The sequence below is a fragment of the Neomonachus schauinslandi genome, chromosome 1, assembly GCF_002201575.2.
Source record: "Neomonachus schauinslandi chromosome 1, ASM220157v2, whole genome shotgun sequence".
Lineage (NCBI taxonomy): Eukaryota > Metazoa > Chordata > Mammalia > Carnivora > Phocidae > Neomonachus > Neomonachus schauinslandi.
Window position 1 is genome coordinate 208,954,065 of NC_058403.1, and position 25,015 is coordinate 208,979,079.

Sequence of the window (25,015 nt, forward strand, 5' to 3'; positions counted from 1 at the left end):
ATTTTCTTCTCCAGACAAAGGCCTTCAGCATGCAGTGAATGACAATTATTAAAAAGCAGGACAGCCCAGGCCACTAGCTATGTGAGCACACCAGATGTCCCCCAGGCAGCTCCCACTTCCCATACCTTTCCTCACCCCTTCCCATAGAGTCCCACCAACTGCCCCACAATGGGCACAGGGTGAGGGTCTCCCCACTGGCCCAAAGGCCACAGAGGGGCACAGAGAGACTCAGACATGCCAGGGGGATGCCGAAGTGACAAGTGTCACTGAGAGGCACAGTTGCCCACTCTGGGCTTAGAATCCCATGCCTGCCTTGGATGCACCACTTCGGCCCCATTCGAGCAACCAGACAGCAGCCAGGGACCCTCGGGCCAAGGATTCTTTGTTTACAACTGTAACATACCGTGGACACTCCACGGTGAGTCTGAAAGCACATACCCCAGCTCTTCCAACTGGGAAACTCCCCCTCCTGGCGGCCCCCCAGCATAGCACCCCGGGAGACCACACAGCTGCTCCTAGTGGCCTCAAGGCTGCCTCCACCTTGGCTCCACGACTGTTGAAATATAAATTTAAAATTCACACAGCCAGAAACACTGAATTAGTGAGAACAGACCCGGCAATTCACACGTGTACCAAGAAAATTCTAGAGTCTGAGCTCATTTTCCAATTTCAGTTCAGAAGGAGCACCTAAAACCACACACTCAACATACACTGTTTTTATTGGCTGAACAGCATGAATGGCAGCTTTGACAGACGGACGCCTGGATGGAGATTCACCCTTAGGCAAACATAACCGACAGCCGTAGCTGGCTGACTCCTGCAGAAAGCCGCCTTCAGGGAGCCGGTTCCGTTCTACAGATAAGGACCTTGGCATCAAGCAGAGAGCGAGTGTGTGTGCAGTGGTGGTTTCCCTGTTCAGTTTTGTAAAATGACTTTCAAATGGAAACTGCCCAAGTGAAATGAAGAGAACCCAAGAAAGAGAGAGTTAGTGTAAGGGAAAACACATTCACTAAATGATCTGATGAACATACACCTTTTGAAGGGGGCCCTGTGGTGGTTTTTTTCCTCTAGTGTTTTCAGAATCAAGAGCAGATATCAATGAATGGCACGATTTCCAGATGAGTAAACTATAAAGTTCACAATTAAACTGGGTAAGAAGGCAAAGAAAATTTAAAAATTAAGTTCTGTCAACAAAGAAGGTTAAGCTTTCTCAAGAGAGCTGCCCCCTGCCTTCCATGCTACCAGGCCCATCACATGGAGGCCAACTGGACACGCAAACCTGCCAACCATGCTGTTCTCTGCTCCGGCCCCTCGGGGCTCCCTGGGTGCCGGCAGAGAAGCCCCGCTGGGTGGCCCCCTCTGGAGTAGAGGAGGGAATGGAAACCTACAGTCCTGGGGGCTCACCTTTCTAACTCTCCAATTCAACAGCCTGGGCTAGGGCAGGACTGTGCACAAGGGGCTCCCTCCCCCCCACCCTTCACAAGGATTGTGAAGACAGTCCCCTCCTCTGAAGCAGCACAGGCTGGTGGGATGCCTGTGAGAGAGTGAAGCTCCCATGGATGCCACACTGAATTCACAGCCGAGCCTGGAGCCCTCCAATCCTGAGGTGCCCCCCCCAAGAGACAACAGTCTTACAGAGGGAAAGGAGACAAAATGGCCCACAAATGGCTGAGGGGAACTGTCTGCAGAAGTGACCTCTCTCAGGGTGGCAGGAGCCCCTGGGGAAAGCCAGGTGGCCGGGGCAGGGGTGTTCTTGGAGAGAGCCAGCTCCACTCAGTCATGCTGGGCTGGACAGAGACGAGCAGAGGCAAAGCAGGACGTGTGGCATGAGGAAAAGGAGGGCCATGGAAGCAGAACGTGGGCCAGCACGGTCATGCCATCCAGGTCCCCAGGCAGCCCACACAGGTGGGCCTGGGGATAAACACGTGCACAGACCAGCCGACTGGATTGTTTTCTCTCAACTGGCACTTGAAGGTAAAAGGGGAGCTTTAGGGACCACAGGAAACTGTCCTGGTGCAGATCAGGGGGGCTTGATACCGAGTAAATGGGATCCTTACCCCACCCCATCCCACCCCTACCCCACGGCAAAGGTGCAGAACAGAGGCCGTGGTGTGGTCCTAGTTCCTCCAGCATAGCCTGGCGTCAGAGCAGGTGTCTGCACCAGGCACAGGGCTACCCAGAGCTCCTGTGAAATGCCAGCGAGCTGCATGTGTGGACCACACTCCAGAAGGCCCTCCTCCCCCTCCGGCCCTGGGACCCGAGCTGTCCACTCCTCTCCAGGCCAGGCCTTAGCCTAGCACTACACCCCAGGCAGCAGGGCCAGCATATGAGGAGCTAAGCTTCCACAGAGGGGGTGGAGGAAGGGAGGGCAGGTGGCCAGGCCACCTACCCCAAAGCACAGCTCAGTGGGACACAGGAAAATGTGTGCACACCTCCACCCCCACCTGTCACAGGCCAGGAAGGCCCAGCCCACCTGCTCTCTGGGATCTCCTGGGGGTGCTGCTGGTCTCTTGGAAGGGAGGTCACCTCGGAATTAGGACTTCCTGTGACCAAACTACCCAGGGTTTGCTTTAATACCACAGCCAAGGGGGTGGTGAACACACTGTGTTGGAAGAACATGAAAATCAACCGCAGAGAATTCCAATGGCTTTGTTGAGCTCCACGAGCAAAAATCTTCCTTGCCAGTGTGTCAGCAGGTTCCCACTCGTGGTGGGAATAGAACCGAGGGTCTTAAAGCAGGCGCGGCCCAAGCTCACCGCTCCCCACACAGCGCCACGCACAGGGCTGGGCAGCGGACGGGACGTCCCGACTCCAGTCCCTAGGCCGCACGGTGAGGACCGGCACCAGTCTCCTGCACAGGGCTGCTCCCTGGGGGCGGGGGCGTCCTCAGCTCAGCTGTGCCTCACTGCTTCCGGCAAAGCCCAGAGCCCACGCTGCTAAGCTCCCGGGCTGAAACGGCCTAAGAGGGGCTGGTGAAGTGGCCAGGATCGTCAGGGAGGGGAATTACTGCCTTGAGCTCTCTGAGCTTTGAATGTGCTACCCAAGGTGGGGGGGGGCGGGGGGGAACGGGCATCCAAATCATGGAGACTGGAGACCGGCTCCTCAGAAAGAGCCACCCTGTGGCTCAGTGAAAAGTGGGAACTCTGGGTCGTGAGTGAAGACTGTCCCACACTGCACACCACGTGCCTGCAAGAAGAGCAGCAGTGAATGATTGACCGGTGGCCTTTCCAACCCATTCACAAGCCAGGCCGGGACATTTGGGTGCTTGAAGGAAGGGGCCAGGATCACTTGGTATTTTCACCATAACATGCTGGCCTAACACAGGGGCGGTTTTACTACCATTTTTACCTCCCCAGCCTCGTAAAACAAAAGCCAAGGTCTTCTCATTTGGATTCTGTCCTCCCCAGGGGAATAACTATGGCCCCGAAACTCAAGCAGCAGCCTGTCTTCCTGGAAACTCTGGCCCCCACCGAGAGGAGACCCGCAGCCCGCATCCGGGCCACCCACTGTACCTGTGGTCTGATCCACAAGGACCCGGGAGTTGATGATTCGCCCAAACCGAGAGAACATGTCCTCCACGTCCTTCTGGGTCATGGTCCGCGGGAGCCCACTGATGTACAGGTTGGCGTCTTTGATGACCTCTGAGCTCGGGCGAGCATACGACACCTTGAAGATAAAACCACTTTCTGGGGTTAGGGCAGGTGTGCGGCCAAAGCATCGGGGGGTGGGGTTAACTTTTCAGGCAAGAAAAAGCCACCCTTCTGGTGAGAAACCATGCCAACACTCATTACCTGTGGCGGTACGTGCGAGCAGCTCACCTGGGCCGAGCAGCAGGCCGGATGGACACCCCCTAGCATCTTCTCGCCTGGATTTTACACTCCACAGGGAGGCAGACGTATTCCAAGTTCTCAAAGCCAAGAGACTGAGGGCCCACAGCTGGCGGCAGACAGGGCCACCACTCAACCCAGCTGTCTCTCCTACTGGGGCCGCACCCTGACAGTGAGCAGCCTGGGGACAGGACCCAGTGCTGCCTGCGAGGAGCCTTCGAAGGGCAGAGGCTCTAGAGCTGGGCGCCACCAGAAGGGCGCCACCCACCTACCCGCAGGCCAACTTGCCACTGGAGCCCAGAGGCGACCCAGGGCTGCTGGGGGAGCCTGCAGTCCAACACTCGAGTGTTCGATATTAAATGACTCCATGGGTCTTTGTTTTGTAAAACTGAAGAAAGCCTGCAAAGAACTTCGGCAGCGGCTTCGATAAAGTGGTCTGTGTGTGTCCTGGAGCGGGGAGGCTTCAGGGGCCAGTGGCCAGGCAGGCCTTCATGCTTTCCCAGGTCAGGGCCACCGCCGTGGCTGGCCAGGAGGAGGGATGGGACTGAGGCCACACCCCTGCTGGGAAGGAGCAGCTGGGACAGGGCCCCTCTGCCTGCAAAGGGGAGGCCTGGAGAGAAGGGCCTTGATCACACCTGAGTGTCAGAACCGAGTCTGAACGAGTTAGGAGGCTGGGAAATGAGGAAGCTGGGAAGGGGGCTCTGGAAGGGTGGGGGACTTGGACCTATGCCAAATAATGTGCTGAGGGTCACAAAGCTGAGAGGACATGGAGCCTGAAACCATAACCCAGGAGCAGACACAACCTTTCAGGTGTCACTGGGCAGCACGAGGCCACACACAACAGGTGTGTTCTCACCACAACGCTCAGGCCTGCCGGGAGGGGCACAGGTGTGGTTCCTCAGGCCGAGCACACACGCACCCCTTCCTTCATGTGCTTGCTGACTCCGAACCCACGTCATGCCCTAAGAGGGGACGACAGACACAGCCTTTGCCAGCAGAGCAGAAAGCAGTCGAGCAGGCAATGGAGAAGGAAAGAGAAGTCGTGTGTGTGGTCAGAGCCCAGCTTCCCCGCCCAGAGGCGCCAAGGATCATGGAGGCTGGACGTCAGACGAGAATGGAACAGAAGTGGCCCTGACTTAGAAGGATGCCCCAGGGCACCAGGTCCCGTCAGGGGCTGGTGGCCTCCAAGCAAGTAGTGCTGCACAAGCTGCACATTTCCTGGAAGCTTCCCTGTGCTGTGTCCAGGCCCGAGGCACCTTGGTTAGGCCTACAGTACAGAAACGCTGTGGTCACTCAGTGATGCATCCAAGGCCTGGGACAGACGTGGCATTGTCCCCTGAGATAGAGGCCACCCTGGCCTGCAGGGACTCCCCAGCACCCTTCCCCACTGAGGCGGTGGCTGGCCAGTTCACTGGAGCTTGGTCACACTCCTCGACTTCCAAAGAATGGTGTGTCAACGCTCTCTCACACATCTGGGCCTAAACTCTCTGGGTCTGCACCAACCAGCCTGCAGAACCCACCCCCATTCAAACCCTTGCCAGATGGCTGTCCCATTTTACCAAAGGCCCCAGGCAGTGGCGCTGTTTCGGGCAGGAGGGCTAAAAGGGGAAGGCAGGCCTGCCAGGACTCTGGCTGTTCTGTGCTGGGTCCACAGGGAGTGCCTCCCAGAACTGTCTGGTCTGGCCTTTGCAGATTTGCCTGGATGGGGCTGCATCTGGGCTCTGCCCCTGGCTTTTAATGAAGGACACAGTGGCAAAGAGCATCTCCAAACCAAGACCCTGGCCCCGGTGAAGCGGCGCGGAGGTTGGTACGGACTATGATCGTCCCCTGATGAAGTCCCAGAGGGAAGATGCCTTTGACGGCCAAACGCGCTTCGACTCCTTTCAACAACAGGTTCTTCAGGGCCCATGGCAACCACCGTAGCTTTCCTTCTCTTCAACCACTATCAAGTTCAGAGTCAGGTCAGCATCCAAGGAGACTGTACCAGAACACCTAGCACCCGGTAAGCTCCATGACACAAGGTCCAGAACCTCTTTCCTCAGCTCTCGGCATCACCGGCTCCTTCACCCCACGCAGGTCTTTTCCTGTCACGTTCTCCAGAAACCTTCCTATGAAGGGCTGAACACATTCATATGTCGCAGTGCTAACCCCCAGCACTGCAGAATGTGACCTTATTGGGAAAGAGGGTCGTTGCAGATGTCATTCATGAAGATGAGGTCACACCAGAGCAGGGTGGGCCTCAAACCCAATACCTGCGTCCTCAGCAAAAAGGGGGAGACTGGCCAGAGACGCACAGAGGCTCAATGCCATGTGAAGATGAAGGCAGACGTCCAGGTGAGGCTTCCCTGAGCCCAGAAGCGCCAGAGATGGCCAGCGACCCCCAAGCCAGGGGAGCACCTGGGATGGATTCTCCCTCACGGCCCAGGAAGGAACCAATCTGCCCACACCTTGATCTCGGACTTACGGCCTCCAGAACCGTGAGAACAAATTTCAGTTGTTTGACACTCCCCAACCACACAAACACCATTTGTGGTGCTTTGTGGTGGCAGCCCTGAGAAACTCCACTTCCCCGACCACCTGATTGGCCATGGAGCCCCTCCGCCCACAAGCAGTGCCCAGCCCCCCTCCCCTGGGGAAGTTTCTCCACTGCATGCATCTTGATCTGACATACTCTACCTCTTACTTATTTGACCGTGTAGAACACTTGATGAGGGCAAAACTTTTGTGTTTGCTGTGGTATCACCAGCACCTAGAACAGATGCAGGTGGACAGCAAGCAGGCAGCGAGCCACCGCTGAATGAGGGGACAAAAGCAGTTGCTGTTACTACTACTACTGCCTGCCTGCCTGCACCGCCGTCTCCCGGGCTCTGTTCACAGCTAGTCAAAGCATACCGTTCTGGTTCCCGGTGTTCATCTCCCACGCGGAGCCGGGGAAGCGGCCTGGCAGTGGGGTGTCAAGCGCCCAGAGCCACAGCACCTGTTTCCAACCCTGGCTTTGCCCCTCTCTTACCTCTGGACCTTGGGAGACCTGTCACTACTTGAAGCATCAGCTTCTTCAAGCCTAAACTGGGGATCATCTCTCCCAGGCTGTGGTGAGGAAAACGGAGACAAGGTTCGGAAGGACCTGGCCCACTGTAAGCCCTCGACAGGTGTTGGCCAGGAAATGACACAGGACTGGCGCCTGTGCCCCACTCAGCCTGTCGCCTCCGCACACGCCCCCTCACCGGGGTTGCTCATGCTGTTGTTACAGGGCATAGGGACAGGGACACTCCTCACTCCCTACTTGGATCAACGAATGACATTAGAACCAAAGGGGACAGAGCGAAGGCTGGTGAGGTCCAGGCACAGCCAGGTGAGCTGTGGGGTGCGGGACCTCAGAGCCTGGGGGGCAGACGAGCCTTTGGAAAGGTCCTGCCTTCGTGGTGAGAAGTGGGGCTTCAACCTTGGGGATAACCTGCAGTCGCCACAATGTGCCGGCCACTGAGTCTCCTCCAGCGTGGCCACCTTTGCCTTCTGCCCCACCACAAGTGGCATACTTTGGCCCCTGCAGACACCTCTGCCGAGGATCCCCCCGTGTCCCCACCCTGGCCCTCCCTACCCCTAACTCCTCATCCCCCAGATCTCAACTCTGACTTTCTTGAGGGAACCTCTCTGGTGCTCCCCACGTTGGGAGAAGGCCATCCCAGGTACGATCAGATAATGGTCTCAGAATTAACATCTGTGTTAACAAGTGGGCTATCTGAGGGCAGCCGTGGGCCATGGAACCCAGCACCAGGCAGAGGACGTGGCCCCTAGAACATACTTGTTGTATAACGATGAATTTTCTGCATCTATTTGAATAACTGTCTGCTCTCCTGGCATCTGCAAACATTTTCTAAATGCAGAAGATAATTCCTAACAGACTGGGAGCTTTGGGCTGAGAATAAACAACCTGGAGCTGGTGGAGAGGAACCAGTAACCTGACATGTGGAAAGGCCGTAATATGTGGTTTCCTTCACATATTCCTTCACATGTGGCCCCCACAGGGGAAGGCCCCTCTCAGAGTCTGAGCTAGCCACAGAGATATGTGGGCTGCGCTGCTGTCCTCAGGGAGCACACGATAGGGTCTATGTGCACACAGGCCCAGGAAGTCTGCTGAGGAGTGTTTCCGTGGGTCTGGGGATGATTAAACCACTGAGCAATCCGTATCACGAACAGTTCAACAGCAGACACGGAACAGCGCCCTCAACAGCCAGACTGTAAGACTTCCCTAGCAGATGGGAATACGGGCTCCCAGGGCCACCCCGAAGTGTGACTTAGGAGGCCCAAGCTGCAACCCTGGGAACCTTTATTATACAAGCACCCCACATGGTTCTGATGCCCAGGGGAGCTTGGGAAGCCCAGCCATGGTAGAGGTCCCAAGAGGGACCTTTGTGGGCACCCACATGAATCAGAGTGATGGGAGATGGGGTGGGAGGATCTGGCAGGTCCACCAAAGGCTGAGAGAGGGCAGTCTCATTCCAAGTGGCTTCCTGTCGAGGGAGACCATGCAGGCAGGCACGGTGCCTGCCAAGCTGCTGCAGGAAGCTAGGTCAAGGGACCAGCCTGGGGCAATGGGAGGACACGTATTCTAAAGGAGGGCTCAGTAGGGAGTAGAGGTCAGGAACACACAAAGTTAGTCCCAGATTGGGTCTGGAGCTGCCCAGGATCACAGAAGCCTGCAAACAGACACTTGGGGATGGGGTTTGGGGAGGAGGCAGGGCTTGGGACTGAGAAAAGGAGGGGGTGGTAAGTGAGAGCAGGCTGAGAAGAACACGAAGCCATCCTGTGAGGCCTAGAGGACTTGCCAACTCGTCCCAGGAAGCTGCCACAGCCCTTGAATTGGGAGTGACTGTGGTGGCGTTCAGCCTGAGCCACCCCGCCCCCCGCCCGATCCCCCCAGCCGGCTGCGCTGCCCGGCTCCTTGCTTCGCTCAAGCTACTGGTCAACATGAAGCCACCCCACAGAACGTCCCCCAGCCCTCTACCTCTGCCACGCGTGACTTTCAGATCTTTGGGGTATGATCTGAACATGTGTGTGCACGTGCACGTATACACACACAGGCCCCGCCACAAAGGCAGAGAACTCATCTATTCTCTGTCTGACACCCAGCAGGGGCTCCATAAACACCTGCCGGACGGATGAGTGACCTGGCCGTGATGGGGCAGGGAGGGCAAGGCTGCACAAACACTTGCTCGGCACGAGGATGGCACACCCTGGGCCCGGGAGGGGACTGCCCTCATGTAAGTGCCCTTCCTGGTGACCATCCCTTTGCTCGTAGAGCTGAGGTGGCTGAGAGGAACCAGCATGGTCCAGGGCGGTCCCTGCCCAACACGTGTCTTACAGGCACTGCTTCAGCTCCATCAGATGCTCCCAAAGCACCAGGGCTCTGAGGAGTGGTCCCCTCAAGAGTGATGATGAAGTAAGGGGAGACCCCTCAGCCAGGTGAGGTAAGGGGAGGTTGCTCACCCAGGCCAGGGCCAACCAAGGTGGCGATGGCAGCTCTTTACCTTAATGGTTTTTGACTGGAGCCGCAGGCCATTCAGGGTGTTGATCGCTCTCTCCGCATCCTTGGCAGTCACGTAGTTCACAAAGCCGTAGCCCAAGCTGTGCCCTGTGTGGGAGAACACGTGCACAATGGTCAACCGGCTGAGAGCCAGGGATGGTGAACAAGACGATGACCAACTGGGCTCAGGAGGACGAGGTCGCAAAAGGCCATGGCCTCTGGGAAGTGGGCTCAGAGACCGGTGGTCAGGATCTATACTGGTTTTTTGTTACACCTCTTGGCAAACGTGTAAATTTTCTACAAGGAACAAATGTTACCTTTGTTAATTTCTTTTTTTTTTTTTAAGGGGCTGTTTTTTTTTCATTTTTTTTTTTTAAAAGGTTTTATTTATTTGACAGAGAGAGACATAGTGAGAGAGGGAACACAAGCAGGGAGAGTGGGAGAGGGAGGAGCAGGCCTCCAGCCCAGCAGGGAGCCCGATGCAGGGCTTGATCCCAGGACCCTGGGATCATGACCTGAGCTGAAGGCAGACGCCCAACGACTGAGCCACCCAGGCACCCCTAAAAAGGGCTGTTTAAAAAGAAACACTAAGTGGGGTGCTTGGATGGCTCAGTCAGTTAAGCGTCCAACTCTTGATTTCAACTCAGGTCATGATCTCAGGGTCGTGAGATTGAGCCCCACATCAAGCCCTACTTTGGGCTCCATGCTCAGCACGGAGTCTGCGTGGGATTCTCTCCCTTTCCCTCTCGTTCCCCCTCTGCTTCTGTGCACGCACTCTCTCTCAAATAAATAAATAAAATCTTTAAAAAAAAGGAAGAAACACTGTGTTACTAATGGCACCCTGAAGACACCATCACCAAAGCAATGATGATCATCAGTCCCACCATCTGCCGGCTGAGATGGGGGCTCCAAGGGCAAGGAGAGGGCAGTCACAACTGGTCAAGACAGGCAGGCGGGGAGGGCCGAATGGTGACTGGCTGTCTGCATCCAGGTGTTTCTCCACCACTTGAGCCCCAGAGTGGGAAGGCTTGCTGGGCTCTGGTGCCACCCAGTGTTGGGTCCCTCACTTTCCCAAACCTACAACTCAACTACAAAGCAGACGACAGGGAGCTCGGGGAGAAGCTGGAGCTGAGAGAAGTCCCAGGCCAGCCAAGCGCCTGCCTTCACAGCCCCCGGTCAAGCCTCTGGGGTTCCCCTTGGCAGCAGCAGCTGAAGTCTGGGGTGGGGGGGGCGCTACAGGTTACTATAAAGACATCCAGGGTTACAGGTTGGTGTCCCCACCTCTCCTTGGTGATACATTCAAGTGATGAGAGTGACCACCAACAGCATGCCACGGGAGGGACTCAGACTAAGAGGGGAGGGGAGGTGGATTCCCAGGAGGCCCAGAGAGCAGCAAAGGCTGAGGGGCCGAGCAGAAGGAGCTTTGTCCTTTCACTACAGGAGGGGCAGGAGGAGGCCCAGAGAAGAGAACCAACATGCCCACCCTTACCCATCCACGTGCTATGCTAGGGGGCAGCCACTGAGTGCTGGGCACTGCTCTGGGCACAGAGATAGAGCAGTGAGCTTCGCTCCATTCCTCTGGTTGCTGGAGGGTGACAACAGGCAGGTAAAAAACACCAGGCCTTCAGCCACATGAGGCAGAGGTCCCTGGGTGCCAGATGAACCCAGGCCCTCTGGTAGATAATGAGATATGGAACCCAGCAGAGTCTAACCCAGTTTTGCACTTTCTTGAAACAAAAACAAAAACAACCCCCTTTATTTTTTTAGATTTAAAGTTACGAAGATAATAGAATTCCCATAGACCCTACACCCCATTTCCCCTGTTGGTAACATCTTACACCAGAATGGGACATTTGTTACAATTCAGGAACCAGGACTGATACGTTGCTAGTTAACCACAGTCCACCCTTGATTCAGATTGCCTTAGTTTTCCCGCAACGGCCCTTTCTGTCCCAGGAGGCCATCCAGGATCCCACAGGACATGTAGTCGTCACATCTTAGGCTGCTCTTGGCTGGGACAGCTTCTCGGACTTTCCTTGTTTTTGATGACCTTGAGAGTTTCAAGGAGGACTGGTCAGGAATTTTGTAGAATCTCCTGCAGCTTGGGTTCGTCAGATGTTTTTCCATGATAAGGCTGGGGTGTTGGGTTTTGTGAGGAAGAGCCCAGAGTAAAGTGCCCTCCTGACATCCTATGGGGATGTGTGTGCTGTCACCCTGACTTACACTGCTAATGCTGGCCTGGATCCCCTGGCCGAGGCCGTGGGTTTGCCAGGTTTCTCCACTGTCAGGTCACCCCTCCCCCCAAACTGTAGGCTCTGGAAGGAAGTCAGTGCACAGCCCATACCAAAGGAGTGCCTTGTGGAGATATACTCTCCCTCCTTCAGGGCAGAGTAGCTACATAAACTATCTGCAGTTCTGCATGGGCCACTTTTTTTTTTTTAAAGAAACAAAACCCAAACCTGACCCTCCACACCCAAATTTCTTCTTCTTCTTCTTCTTTTTAAAGATTTTATTTATTATTTGAAAGAAAGAGAGCAAATACATGACAGCAAGCAGGGGGCACGGAGAGGGACAAGCAGACTCCGTACTAAGCTCGGAGCCCAACGCAGGGCTCGATCTCAGGACCCTGAGATCATGACCTGAGCTGAAATCAAGAGTCGGATGCTTAACCGACTAAGCCACCCAGGCACCCCCACACCCAAACTTCTAATGAAACTCCACAGGTCTGAGAGACTTCGCTCCTAAACCGTGGGCAGTGAGGACCCCAGAGCAGCAGGGCTGGGGGCCCGGGGCCCATCTGGCAGGAGAGTCAGACTCAGAAGTTCAGAAAAGAGGGCAATGACTACAGTCGGCTCCAGGGTGGGAACTTTAGGGCCCTTGCTAATGGTCCAGACTACAAATGTTAAAGCTGAGAATGCAGAAGGTCCGTGGTATGGATTCCTAACCAAACTACAGGCTTGCTGGGATTTTTACTCCCAAACACCTGCTCTCCAATCCCGCTCTGCCCATCTGTCACCGTGCCCAGGCCAGGAAGCCCGTTGGCCCGGCCCCCAGAGGGGTTCCTCTGCCTCTTTGGTTGACACACGCTCAGGTCTTCTTGTCTTTCTGCTCTTCCTGCAAGGCCAATCCCAGTCCTGGACCACGTGTCACCTTTGCCAGCTGCACAGATGGCCTAAGCCCTGCCAGGGAACACCAGACGCTGATGAAGACGCATGCCCAGGCCGCGCTCCTGTGTCTCAGCCTCAGCTGGCTCCTGGCGGCATGTAAACATGGGTCCTACCCAGCCCCACTTCCTGATTCCTCACCTCCCCGGTGCTCGGTGGCCCTGGCCGGGCTCCCAGGGTGGTCGCTGCAGACTTCCAGCACTGCCCTCACCGAGGCCACAACTGTCAGGTGCTGCCCCACAGACAGGTGCCTCCTCCTCCAGGATGTGATGACAATGCCAGGTTTTCTTTCTCCCCAACGGTCCCTCCTCAAGCTCCTAGTCTTCTACCCATCCCATCGAGATGGCCCCCAAGGTTCCACCTTTGGCTCCTGTCTCAGTCATACATTCTTCCTGGGTGGCCTCCTCAACCACCATGTGCCCGCACCTGCCAATGTCACCCAGGAAGTCACATGCCCCCAGATGGCCAACTGCCTCCTTTCCCAGGCTTGCTCCCCCTCCGGTTCTCATCAATGAGTCGACAAGTATTAACTGAGCACCTACCATGTGTCAGGCCCCATGCCAGGCTGACCAGGGGGTTTGATGATGATCATGAAGGACAGTTTGTGCCTCAATGAATGTCACATTCCAGTGGGCAAGTTGGATGACAAAGCAGTAAGAAACCAATGAACAAAACCGCTGCCCAGGTGCAATGAGGACAATCTCTGCTGTGGTGTGAGAGGGACTGATGGACAGGCCCATGGTCGACAGAGCGGTCAGGAGTGCCCTGTGAGGAGCTGATGACTGCAGCAAGACCTTGGGATGGCTGGGGCAAGCAGTCCAGACAGAAGAGCAAGTGCCAAGTCTGGGAGGCAGAGGAGACTTTGGTGTGTTCCAGGAAATGAAAGGTAGCCAGAGCAGCTGAATGAAACGAGCTGGGGAATGGCCCAGAAGTGGCTGCTGGGTGGAGTGGGGCCAGGCTGCCAGGCTCGGGAGGTAGGCCAGGTGTGGATGCACAGGCTGGGGCAGATGAAGCAAGACCCACCAAGAGGACCCGCAGATGGGCCGCTGCAGGAGGGAGCTCGGAGGAGGCCAAGTTTCCCCAGGTGCCAGGGAGTAGCTCCGCACCATCGTGCCCAGGCCAGGCCTTCTGGGGCCTAGAGCTGCATGGGGTAGGATCTCTCACACCCTGTTCTGGGGCTGGCCCTGTCCTCTCGGAGTCTATTCAACCTTCTGTGGTGGGCAACTGCATGCAGTGGGAGGGCAGGCAGCTGAGGAACGAAGGGGAGCCCCTGGTTTGCACCCACCACATGAGGCCATAGGTGAAAAGTGCCTAACACAGGGCCAAGTCCCCGCCCCAGCTGCTCGCCACAAACCAATCGTGCTCAACTCTGGCTGCTTGCTAGAATCACCAGGGTAGCTTCTAAAAACGATCACAGCCGGATCATAATCTGAACCAATGACATGGGCATGGGGGTGGGGGTGGGGGTGGGGGTGGGGTGGGAGTGGAGGTGGTTTCAGTAGTTTAAAGCTCCCCAGCGACTCCTGTGAGGAGTTGAGAGCTGCCGCTGGAAGTCAATGAGGAGAGTGGGGCTCTCCAGTCATGCAGAAACCTGTTGGTCCTGCTCAGAGCAGGGGCCTGGGAGAAGGCCCTCACTTCCCAAAGCAGCCCCCAAGTTACAGTCTCTCTATAAGCCATGCAGGGTAATGACACAGCTCCCTAGGGCCCGCCTCAGCCTGAGGACCCAAGATGTCAGGCAGGCGTACTTCCAATCTCCTTACAGATGATTTTCCTGTGTCCTAGAGGTAGTGAGCCTGCTAGAATCAATGCCATGAAGGCAGATCAGGTGCAACCCCCCTCTCATTCAGAGCAATGGAAGATGAGCCCTGCCAGAGGAAGGTCTGAGGTCTGGTGGGGGAACAGGGGTGCTCAGGGGCTGTGCTCAGGCCAGGTATGGATGCTGCACAGGCTGCTGGGGCTTAAGGAAGGCAGGGCCTGCCTCGAGTCAGTGCTGGCAGCTGAGGGCAACCAGAAGCCCAGGATGGGAGATCTGGTGGAGAGGGGAGGGGGAGGGAGATTGGGGGCGGGGGGTGGTGGTGGAGAACAGCCAGGGATGAAGCATGAATAAACTCTGGGTCTGAGGCCGAGGGACGCCCTAGAGGCCCCCAGCTCTCGCTGCCCCCCAGCTCACGGGGCCCCCAGATCTCGCTCCTCACCCTGCAGGTAGAGCTCTGCGTCTCTGACTTGCTCCTGCACCAGCACAGTAACCTCCGGGACGGTTAAATCACAGACGTGCGGACACCCTGGACTGGCTGACTCAGGGGGCCTGGGACGTGTGTTTCTCCGGGAGGCCGGGTGCTGCTGCGCGTCGGCGGCCAGCACCCCGAGAGCCGCTGCCTGGAGAATATCAAGACTGCCTTCATGCGAAGCGCCCTCTGTGTCCTGCCCAGTGCCTCACAACCACTGCTCTTCCAGTTCCAAACACTGCTCTCTCTCTAGACAAAGTCAAACCCAAGAGATGATACCCTGGCATCTCCTATTACATTCACTGACCCGAGCAGCCAGACGCAACGTCTCTCAAATTGACCCAGGACGGGCGGCTGGGGGAGGGGAGCACCCCGTGGACGAGGCCTCCCCTGCAGCGTGAGAGGGTAGGGAGAGTCAAATTCTTCCTTTAAATGTCTGTGGGGGCTCAAGGGATGATTTCACGGGGGAGACAGGCTGGGTCTTAGGTGGGGGGTGTGTGTAAATAAATTAATGAGACAATAAATAAGACACAGCAAATGCCCCCAAAATAAAGAAAATGGGCAAAGGACAAGAAGGGTATTTTATAAAAGAAGAGTACGAACAACCAGTAAAGATATGAAACCAGATGAACGTCATTAAAAAGTGAATGACTACCCTAATAGGATGTCATTTTTTACTTAGGTTGGGCAAGATGAGAAACCCCCCCAGCCTAGGGGATGGCAGGGAAGGGAAGAACGAGTATTAACTGGTGATCGGGTTCAAGACGGTACACACTCTCCCATCTATTGGCTCACCTCCAGGAAGACCCCCAATAGAACTCAGTGATGAGTGAAGACTTGCACCATGATTATTTCTCTCAGTGGGGTTTGTAAATATGGAATATGGTTCCAGCCTGTTGTAAACTCAGAACCTCCATACAACAGGATCCTGTGCTAACTGTTCTGGTGAGGGAGCTATGCTCAGCAACAGAAAAACATTCACAGGTACAGGAAGCAAAGGTTCTTGCACAGCTTGGGTGGTGCGAGCCCATTTTTCTAAAAGCACATGGTTGCTTACGACCACAAATATGGAAAGAAACAAGTATGGAAGGACACGAACCACAAAGCCAACATGATTTGGGGTAATTTAAACTCTCCTTCCTTCTTGCTTCATGTTGTTGTTTTTCTAGAAGGAACCAAGGTGATTCAAGTTAAGAAAAAAGTGGTCAGGCTGGCTTGGTGTGGAAGGGCTTTCCTGCAGAGGGAACAGTATTTGCAAAATCACAAGACTCTAAGAGCCAGGGCATGTCTGGGAAATGATAAGCAGCTCAGTTGGGCCCGAGAGGAGGGTGAGTGGAGAGCACAGTGGCTGGGGAGGAGGAGGACAGGTCCCCAGGAGACTTGGGAGCTGCAGGCAGGGGTGTGGGCTTTATCCTGACCAGAGGTGCATGGCAATGAGCCAGAAGCCGAGTGAATGGGCTGGAGGCTGGCTGCTGGGCCATATGGCATCTGCAGAGGACCGGACACCAGGCCAGAAAGCAGGGCAGGGCTGTACAGTAGGGCTAGCTAGGAATTGTGGCCAGAACAGGCAGCAACAAATGCATATCCCCAACCCAGGGGCTGGGGCCTGACAGCCAGAAACACTCTGAATCTTGAGGCCAGCACATCAAATATTCCCGGCATGCTAGCCACCATCCATTCCTCATTCTTCCTGTCACCCGTGCCTGGCCAATGAGTGACAGGGTCACATGTAGAATGTTTAGATTCCTTTGCCGCAGTGAAGAGAACCGTCTGGAGGAAACATGGCTGGCTGTTTAAGAGGCCAGAATGCCAGTGCAGACAGAAGACAAGCAGCCTCATCTAGATCTGTGGCAGGGAGTGGGGCGGCGGGGGGATTGGAGGAAAAGGGACGGAAGCATCCAGAAGGATGAGTGCCAGGGACACACATCAAAGGTCATGCTTAGATTTCTGATAGGAGTCACTGAGTGAACACTGGTGTCACCTGTTAAGATGCAGATGATGGGAAAAGGTCAGTTTGGAAAACGCAAAAGTTGAGGGGCTGAGGGGTGGAGGGGCCTGAAGCTCAGGAGAGCTTTCTCGTTGAAACACAGGCAGTAGACTGAGGGTATAGTGAAGCTGTGGAGGGGCATCCGCTCTCCCCAGGGCAGGCTTAGGAAGCAGCAGCTTGGGAATAACCCTAAGGACCGTCTAAGTTACTGGCCGGGAAGGAGCTGTAAGAGGCAAAGCAAGGCCTGAGGTGGAAGAAAGCCAGGTAGGTGGTTCATGGAAGCCAAGGGGGAGGGGAAGCTTCCAGAAGGAAGAGAAGACAGTCAGTTGACGGCTCTGTGAATGGGAGGGGAGGGAGGACGACAGCTAGAGCAGCGGTTCTCACGGGGGAGGATACTGCTGACACCTGGCAACATCTAGGGACATTTTTTTAGTTGTTACGACTTGGAAGATGCCACCAGCATATAGCAAGTGGAAGGGATGCCGCTCCACATTCCACCACGCACAAGATGCACCCCCTCCAAGAATTATCCAGTTCTAAATGTCAAGGGGGTTCAAGGAGAGACACTCTGAACTAGAGGAAGTCAGAAAACATTAGCAAGGATTCTTTTAGAGAACAGCCACTGTAGCATGTCTGAATGCTGGCAAGGCGATCCCGAAGAGACCTGGGCAAGCGTGCACTTGCCTAGACTGAGGTTCCCAGGATGCGGAGAAGGGCAGGGATGGAGCAGAGGGGGAGATGGCTGTTATTTTCACTGCGAGGTGGGAAGTAATCACCGGCCGAGAGTGAAGGGTGCAGACAGGGTTGCTGTGGGGGCCGGGGATGCCTGCGTTGTGGGCTGAGCTCGGCTGGGAACTGGCTTCAACAGGGCACCTGTCTGCCTGGAGGCAAGACTCTCTCCAGGGTGGGCATCCTCAGCCCAGCCAGGAGGAAGCAGCTGGGCGAACGTATCCATGCCTGGGGTTTCACCAGAGCAGCCTAACAGAGGACAGAGGGGCAGTGCAGCCGGCGAGGTTTTTGCACACCAGTGGCAGGAGGAGAGAGGTGGGAATGCAGTCAGCTTCTCATGAAGGTACGTTCTTTCAATTTAAGGAACTGCTAGCAAGACACGGAGCTCAGATCTGAGCCTGGGAGCACATCCTCCACAACTCTTGGTACGCTATACTTATCTCACTGAAAGAGGAGGAAAAGTTTATCTCTGAACTGAAATAATTTCCAAATTACACTTTCCTGCTTTTACCTCATTCCCGAAACCAGTTCTCTCTGGACTGATCTCACCAAATCTAGGTGTTCCTATTATCATAGCTCACATTCCTTTGAAAACCACAACAAATGAATAGACAAAGAAGTCAGGTACCATGAGAATGCTGGCAAAATCGGACTGCAATGCTCAGGAATATCCACAGGGCTAAAAATTCCCTTCCGTGAGAACATAAAAGGAGAAAGGCAAGATTTGTTAGTAGCATAGGAGAATTTTAAAACGCTTCTGAACAAGGACTCTCTTATGCAGATGGTCTTCTGAAACAGGAGAAAGATAATAGCTTCTAAAACATTGTAACACTGTTCAATTTGTGTATTATCTACAATCCCTATTTAGAGGTTTATTAAATCACAGACTCAGAATTGGAAGAGTCCTTAAAAGACTTTTGAAGTCCGTGCCCCCTCTGATGAACTAATTCCCTATAAAGCAGTCAGCCAGCCTCGACAGGACCCATCCCAGAGACAGGCATCTTCAGGTTCCTGGCAAAAGCTGAGAGTCGATGAAGTAAGACGATGGGTACATGGGGTTCAATATATTACTCTACTTTTATGTAGATCAGAATACAAGATAGCTTATTTCCATAATAAAGTTTTTTTTTTTTTTCAACTTTTAAATTAGTTTTCAGTGTAGAGAATCATAGTCTCACAACCCAGGGTGGCAGCCAGAGCCCTCCTCGGGGGGGGGTGGGTTCCAGCCTATTCCTCAGCTCACCAGAGCAGAGCAGAGAGGAAGAAGGATGAAGGAAAAGGATGGGGGTGGGGAGAAGAAGGGAAGAAAGAAAGGGAGGAAGAGGTGGGAGGAGGAGGAGGAGGAGGAGGAGGAGGAGGAGGAGGAGGAGGAGGAGGGCAGCTCCCTAAAACAATGTTCCTTCCTGGGGAGAAAAGGAAGGAAGTGCTTCATAGCACCTGATCTTTCCATGTTTTCCTCCTTAAAACCATGTTCTCGGGTTGGAGGCTGCTCGGTAAGGATGGCCTTCCCAGGTGTCTGCAAATCCTTATGAGGTTGTAGGATATAGGAGCCACCATCCCCACTTATGTCTGGGGTCGCATGTGGAGGCAGTGAGGGAACAGGGCTCTCAGCCAGCATCCAACCCTACAGCCTGCCTGTTGATCCGTGGCCCTGCTCTAGCCCCCCAAGAGTGCAAACTCAGTGTGTTTCAGATGTTCCAGCTGATGGCGTGAGAGCAAACAGCACAGCTCAGAGCCAATGAAGGGCTGCCCGCGGGGATACTCCGTGTTCTGCCATAGGCCTGACCCGGCATGGGGACCCGGGAAGACAGGGAAGGGCCTGCCTGGGCCAGAGTCCCCTCCACTCATGGGACCGAGCCAGGCCAGGCTGTCATTCATGTTCTATGGTCTCTTCCAGCTCTCAGCGCCATCCCCATTTCCGGTGTCCCATCTTCCCTCCCCTCCCACCATCTCACTCTGTACATGCTCTTATGACGAGCTTTTCCTTTTTTGGGAACCAAAGTCCAATCTGCCACCAGGGCAGTGGCAAAATACAGTATGAGATAACAACGAAACTTGACAACCATCACTGCGGGCAAAGAAGCCAGTGCTCAGGGCGCCTGGGTGGCTCAGTTGGTTAAGCGACTGCCTTCGGCTCAGGTCATGATCCTGGAGTCCCAGGATCGAGTCCCGCATCGGGCTCCCTGCTCTGCAGGGAGTCTGCTTCTCCCTCTGACCCTCCCCCCTCTCATGTGCTCTCTCTCTCTCTCTCATTCTATCTCAAATAAATAAATAAAATCTTAAAAAAAAAAAAAAAAAAGAAGCCAGTGCTCAGTGGGACGGCCCCAAGTCCCCCTTACAAACCCTCTCGCTTTCTTTACCTGCTACTTTATCCCGAATGAGTTTTGCAGATTCGACTTCACCGATACTGCTGAACAGACTCCGCAACTCATCCTGGGTCATGTTCTGAGGGAGGTAGTTGACAATTAAATTCGTTCTCCCAATATCATCCCTGCAGTCTTCGGCCATGTGGTCTTCATAACCATTAGACATTGTATTTTTTAAAAAATCTGCGGGGGAGGGGGGAGAAAAATCAAGTAAATTCCAAATGTCCATATTGCAGAATATTAAGGCAAAACGCATGACTGGCACTTGGGGTTTTTTCTTTTCAATACTACAATTTCAACTTCCGTACACATAAAAACCTGCTCATGGATGTTTATGGCGACTTTATTCATAACTGCTCTGAGACTGGAAGCAACCAGCATGCCCTTCAGTCGGTGAATGAAGAAACAAATTCCAACTGTCTGCGGCCTTCACACAACAGAGTGTTATTCCGTGACAGGAAGAAATGAGCTATGAAGCCGGAGACCTGCGGAGGCCTTAAATGCACACTACTAAGTCTGAAAGGCTACCCAATTATAGGACATCGTGGAAAAGACGAAACTCTAGAGCCAGTAAGAAGACCAGTGGTTGTCAGGGCTAGGAAGGGAGGGAGGGAGGGAGGGAGGGACAAGAGGAGCACAGAGGATTTTTAGGGCGGTGAAACTATCTGCGTGATCCTGGCATGGTGGATGCAGGTTATTACACATTTGGGCAAACCCACGGAATGTACAACACAAAGACTGAACCCGAAGGCAAACTATGCGCTTGAGCTGATACTATCAATATTGCCTCATGGATTCTAGCAAAATACCACACCGACACAAGATATCACTAAGAGGGAAGACTTCGTGTAGGGAGGAGGCAGATATTTGGAAACCCACTCTGTACTTTCTTTGCAGCCTTTCTGCAAACCTAAAACTGCTCTAAAACACACCCATGTCTACTTACTAGGGGGCTTCAAAAACCCTACAAACAGGGGCGCCTGGCTGGCTCAGTCAGTGGAGCGTGCAACTCTTGATCTCAGGGTCCTGAGTTCAGGTAGGCCCCCTGCTGGGTGTAGAGCTTACTTGAAAAAACAAAACACAACACCTACAAACAATTCCAGCACCACAATTCAAGCTCCCATGAAAAGTGTGCGGGTTGTCTCAAGAGCTTTCCAAAGATTCCTGATCACCTTCTCCCATCTCTGCGTGCACTCCTGGTGTAGCTGGGTACTGAGGAGCCTGTGATGTGCACCTGAGCACCCCGACTCAGGCGCCCTGCCTCTGTTTTCAAGCAGGGAGACAACGGTTCCCTGCATCCCTTTATTCCAAAGGCCACAGCACTGAGCTGGTAAAGAGGTTAGGGTTTCTCTACCAGCTGGAGGAACATGCTCTTCAAAGCTTGCAAGCTTTGGAATGCCCTCAGCCACCTGCAGAAGTCTTCGCTCTCAGTGACAAACATCATGGTACAGCGATGGCTTCAGAGAAGAATCCGGATCAATGCGGCCGAGAGCATCAGGACGGCTCTCCTGAAAGCACAACTCGCGCTGGGCTTGCTCACAAGTACTGTTGCGCGCGGCTGCCTCATCTAAGATGTCCCATGTCCCTGCCTCTAAATACGCAGGCACTCACCCCCATGGGGCTGAAGTGTCATTACCAGAAAGAGGCCCTGTGGCCCACCAGCCAGGAGGTCTCGGGGGTAGCCCACCCCTTTCTCCGCATCCCTTCTGCCCAGCCCTGCCTTTATGCTTGAAAACCCAGTGCCCACTGTCAGGAGCACTCAGCCTTCTTTAAAAATAGCCTTGCCAGAGGTTATATAAAAACCTGAACACCGCTCCCACCTCCCCCCTGAGTCAGCACTGAGAGAGGACTTAGGTGTGGGTTTTTTTTCTCCCCCCCTTGCTGGAAACAGGTGGGACTTCTCTATCTTTCCACCTCCTGATTTGCTTCAGACCATACACAACATGCAAAGTTATTGTACTCTCCCAGCATTTCTTTTATTTATTTGAAAATGTTCTATGCTCCCTGTTCTTTATAAAATAGGTCAGCATAGCCATAAAAGAAAAGACTGGAAAGTGAGACTTCCTAAGATTAAGAAGTTCTGTACGGCGAAAGGCACTATACACAGACAAGCAGCGGACTTGGGAGAAAATGCTCACTACCTATTACATTATTTAAGCCAGTGGTTCTCAACGTGGGTGACTCGGCCCTCCAGGGGACACTGGGCCGTATCTGGAGACATTTCTGGTTACCACAACTGTGGGTGGTGGTGTGCCACTGGAACCTAGTAGGTAGAGGCCAGCGGAGCTGTGAAACATCCCACAAGGCCCAGGCTGGCCCCCACAACCAAGAATTGTCCAGCCCCAAATGTCAACACTCCCAATGCTCGGACCACGTGATTCAGTGTCTACAAACTCATCAGAAAGAAGACACATCCCTTGGGGCGCCTGGGTGGCTCAGTCGTTAAGTGTCTGCCTTCGGCTCAGGTCATGATCCCAGGGTCCTGGGATCAAGCCCCGTATCGGGCTCCCTGCTCAGCAGGAAGCCTGCTTCTCCCTCTCCCACTCCCCCTGCTTGTGGCTCTCTCTCTTGTTGTGTCTCTCTCTGTCAAATAAATAAATAAAATCTTTAAAAAAAAAAAAAAAAAAAGACACATCCCTTAACAGAGAAATGGACAAAGGATACGAGCCTCAACTAATAGATGTCAGCAATTCAAATGCTAATAAACCAGGACGAGCTCAAATTCCCAAATAATGAGGAAAATGTGAAGTCAAAAGAGATGCCACCTTCTGTCAGTCAGATACAAGACCGCCCAGGATGGGTAAAATCTAGCGTCGTAAAGAAGGATAAGGCAGGGCGCCTGGGTGGCTCAGTTGGTTAAGCGACTGCCTTCAGCTCAGGTCATGATCCTGGAGTCCTGGGATCGAGTCCCGCATCGGGCTCCCTGCTCAGCAGGGAGTCTGCTTCTCCCTCTGACCTTCCTCCTTCTCATGCTGTCTCTCATTCTCTCTCTCAAATAAATAAATAAAAAATCTTAAAAAAAAAAAAAAAAGAAGGATAAGGCGGACAAACACCCTGGTACACCGTTGAAATGGTACAACCCTTTTGGAGGATAACCTGCCCTTTAATATGATTGCTACCCTCGGATTCAGAACTGTAGGAATCTGTTCTTCAGAAATAATCACATGCGTGCAGGGAAGTATGTGTGAGGACCACACGACCCCACAGCGGGTACAAGTAAAATGCTGGATGTAATCTAAATATGAATTAAACAAACACCAACTCCACAAATCTGTTAAAGCATCTGCAGCCATGAGGCTTTCAGAAAGATTAGCTCAAAAACAAACACACATTTGCTGAAGCCTGAACCAAAGTGCAAGGGTTAACTCTGAAAAATTAAAATGCATAATGAAGTTTGCTCGAAATGTGATTCAAACATTTCTCTTCTCCCTTCCTTTGTTTTTCTTCATCCCTCCCTCTCCTCACCTTTGTTCTGAGTTAGGGACCTACTCTTGTGCCTTCTCCCCCTCCCCCCAATGCTTTCAAGGATGATTGAACTGGGCAATAATTATCCCATTCTCATTATTCAGAGAGGGGTGTCTTCTATGCCTGGTAAAAAGATGACTTTCTTAAACAGTGGTTGGCAAACCATGGCCTGTGGACTGTGGACCAAATCTGGCCCACCACCTGTTTTTATAAATAAAGTTTTATTGGCACACAGCTATTCTCATTTGTTTATGTATTGTCTGTGGCTGCTTTTGCACTACAGTGACAGAGTTGAGTAGTCGTGACAGAGACCATATGGCCCAAAAAGCTGAAACTATTTACCATCTGGCTCTTTACAGAAAAAGTGTGCCGACCTCTGTTCTAAAATGTAAAAACAGAAATTTTCTAAGAGAAAATCTTTGTGACATTGGGTGAGGCAAAGATTTCTGAGACACCACACCAAAAGCACAATCCATTTTCAAAAAATCGATAAACTGGATATCATCAAAATGTAAAACTCTCGCTCTGCAAAACTTAACAGTCCACAGAGGAGAAGAAAATATTTACAAATTACATATCTGAAAAAGGACCTGCATCCCGAACATATTTTAACTCTCAAAACTTAATGAGAAAACAACCTAATTTTAAAGACGACAAAAGCTGTGAACAAACAATGCACCAAAAAAGATATATGGATGACAAACAGACATATGAAAAGACACCCGACATTATCAGTTATTACGGAAATGCAGATTAAAACTACACTGAGATACCATTACCCATCTGGAAGAGAATCAAGATAACCCCACCCATTCAGAATGGCTAAACCAAAATAAAACAAAAGCAGGCAAACAACAACAAAACAATATCAAGTTCTAGTGAGGATGTGGAGAAACCAGAATTTCCATGCATTGCTGGTAGAAATGGAAAAATATTAAAGCCGCTTTAGAAAACGTATGGGCAGTTTCTTAGAGTTAAACATACACTTTCCAAAAGACCCAGCAATCCCATATTAGCAGTCATACAAGAGAAGTGCAAACCTATGTTCATACAAAAACCCACACACGAGTGTTTATAGCAGCTTTATTCAGTAACACCCCAAACTGGAGCAGCCCAAATGCCCTTCAATCCATCAGTGGCTAGACTAGGGAAGGCTACACAATGGAGTTCTGCTTGCCAATAAGAAAAGTGCTACTATCCACGCAACTTGAATCAATCTTGAATCAATCTCAAATACATTTCACAGAGTGAAAGAAACCTGACTCCTACGCTGCGTACTACAAGAGTCCCTTCTAGAAAAGGCAGAACCGTAGGGATGGATCTGCGGTGGCCAGGGGCAGGGAGCAAGGGGAGCGCTGAGTACACTGGGGGACGAAAGAGAGTGTTTTTGTTTCTTGGGGAGTGTAACTTCCCATGTCTTGATGGTGGAGGTAATAACACGACTCTATGCATTTGTCAAAACTCGAAGAACTCTACACCAGAATTTCAAGTGAACTTGAAAATAAATTTTAAAAGATCTACAAAGTGAACCTGATTCCACAGCAGGCAGGCTCCTCGTGACGCCCCTGGGTGAAGCTGAGCAGCCTCTGCGGGCCCAGTTCTTGGGTCAACTGGCAACGATGGAGAAATCCAAACCCCCAAAGCACGGTTTCTCAACACTTCAGGGCCGCTCCACCCTGCTTTCCCGTGTTCCTCCCCCTGACCTTTCCAAATCCACGTCGCTAATCC

At 53.1% G+C, this 25,015-nt stretch overlaps 1 protein-coding gene across 3 annotated transcripts in view; it reads right to left on the reverse strand.

Annotated features, from left to right (window-relative positions):
* Positions 1-20,015, reverse strand: part of ELAVL1 (ELAV like RNA binding protein 1) — a 29,155-nt gene extending 9,140 nt beyond the window's left edge. For 2 of the 3 annotated variants that reach the window (XM_044915747.1, XM_044915702.1), the window contains exons 1-3: positions 19,817-19,992; positions 9,356-9,459; positions 3,513-3,666 (exon numbers count right to left, since the gene is read on the reverse strand). In XM_044915747.1, the coding sequence (XP_044771682.1) occupies positions 3,513-3,666; positions 9,356-9,459; positions 19,817-19,988 (430 nt within the window). In that variant the 5' untranslated portion in view covers positions 19,989-19,992. Of the gene's footprint in view, positions 1-3,512; positions 3,667-9,355; positions 9,460-19,816 lie in introns of all 3 variants that reach the window. The other variant, XM_021704966.2, reaches the window with a different exon arrangement.
* Between the last annotated feature and the right edge of the window lie 5,000 nt (positions 20,016-25,015).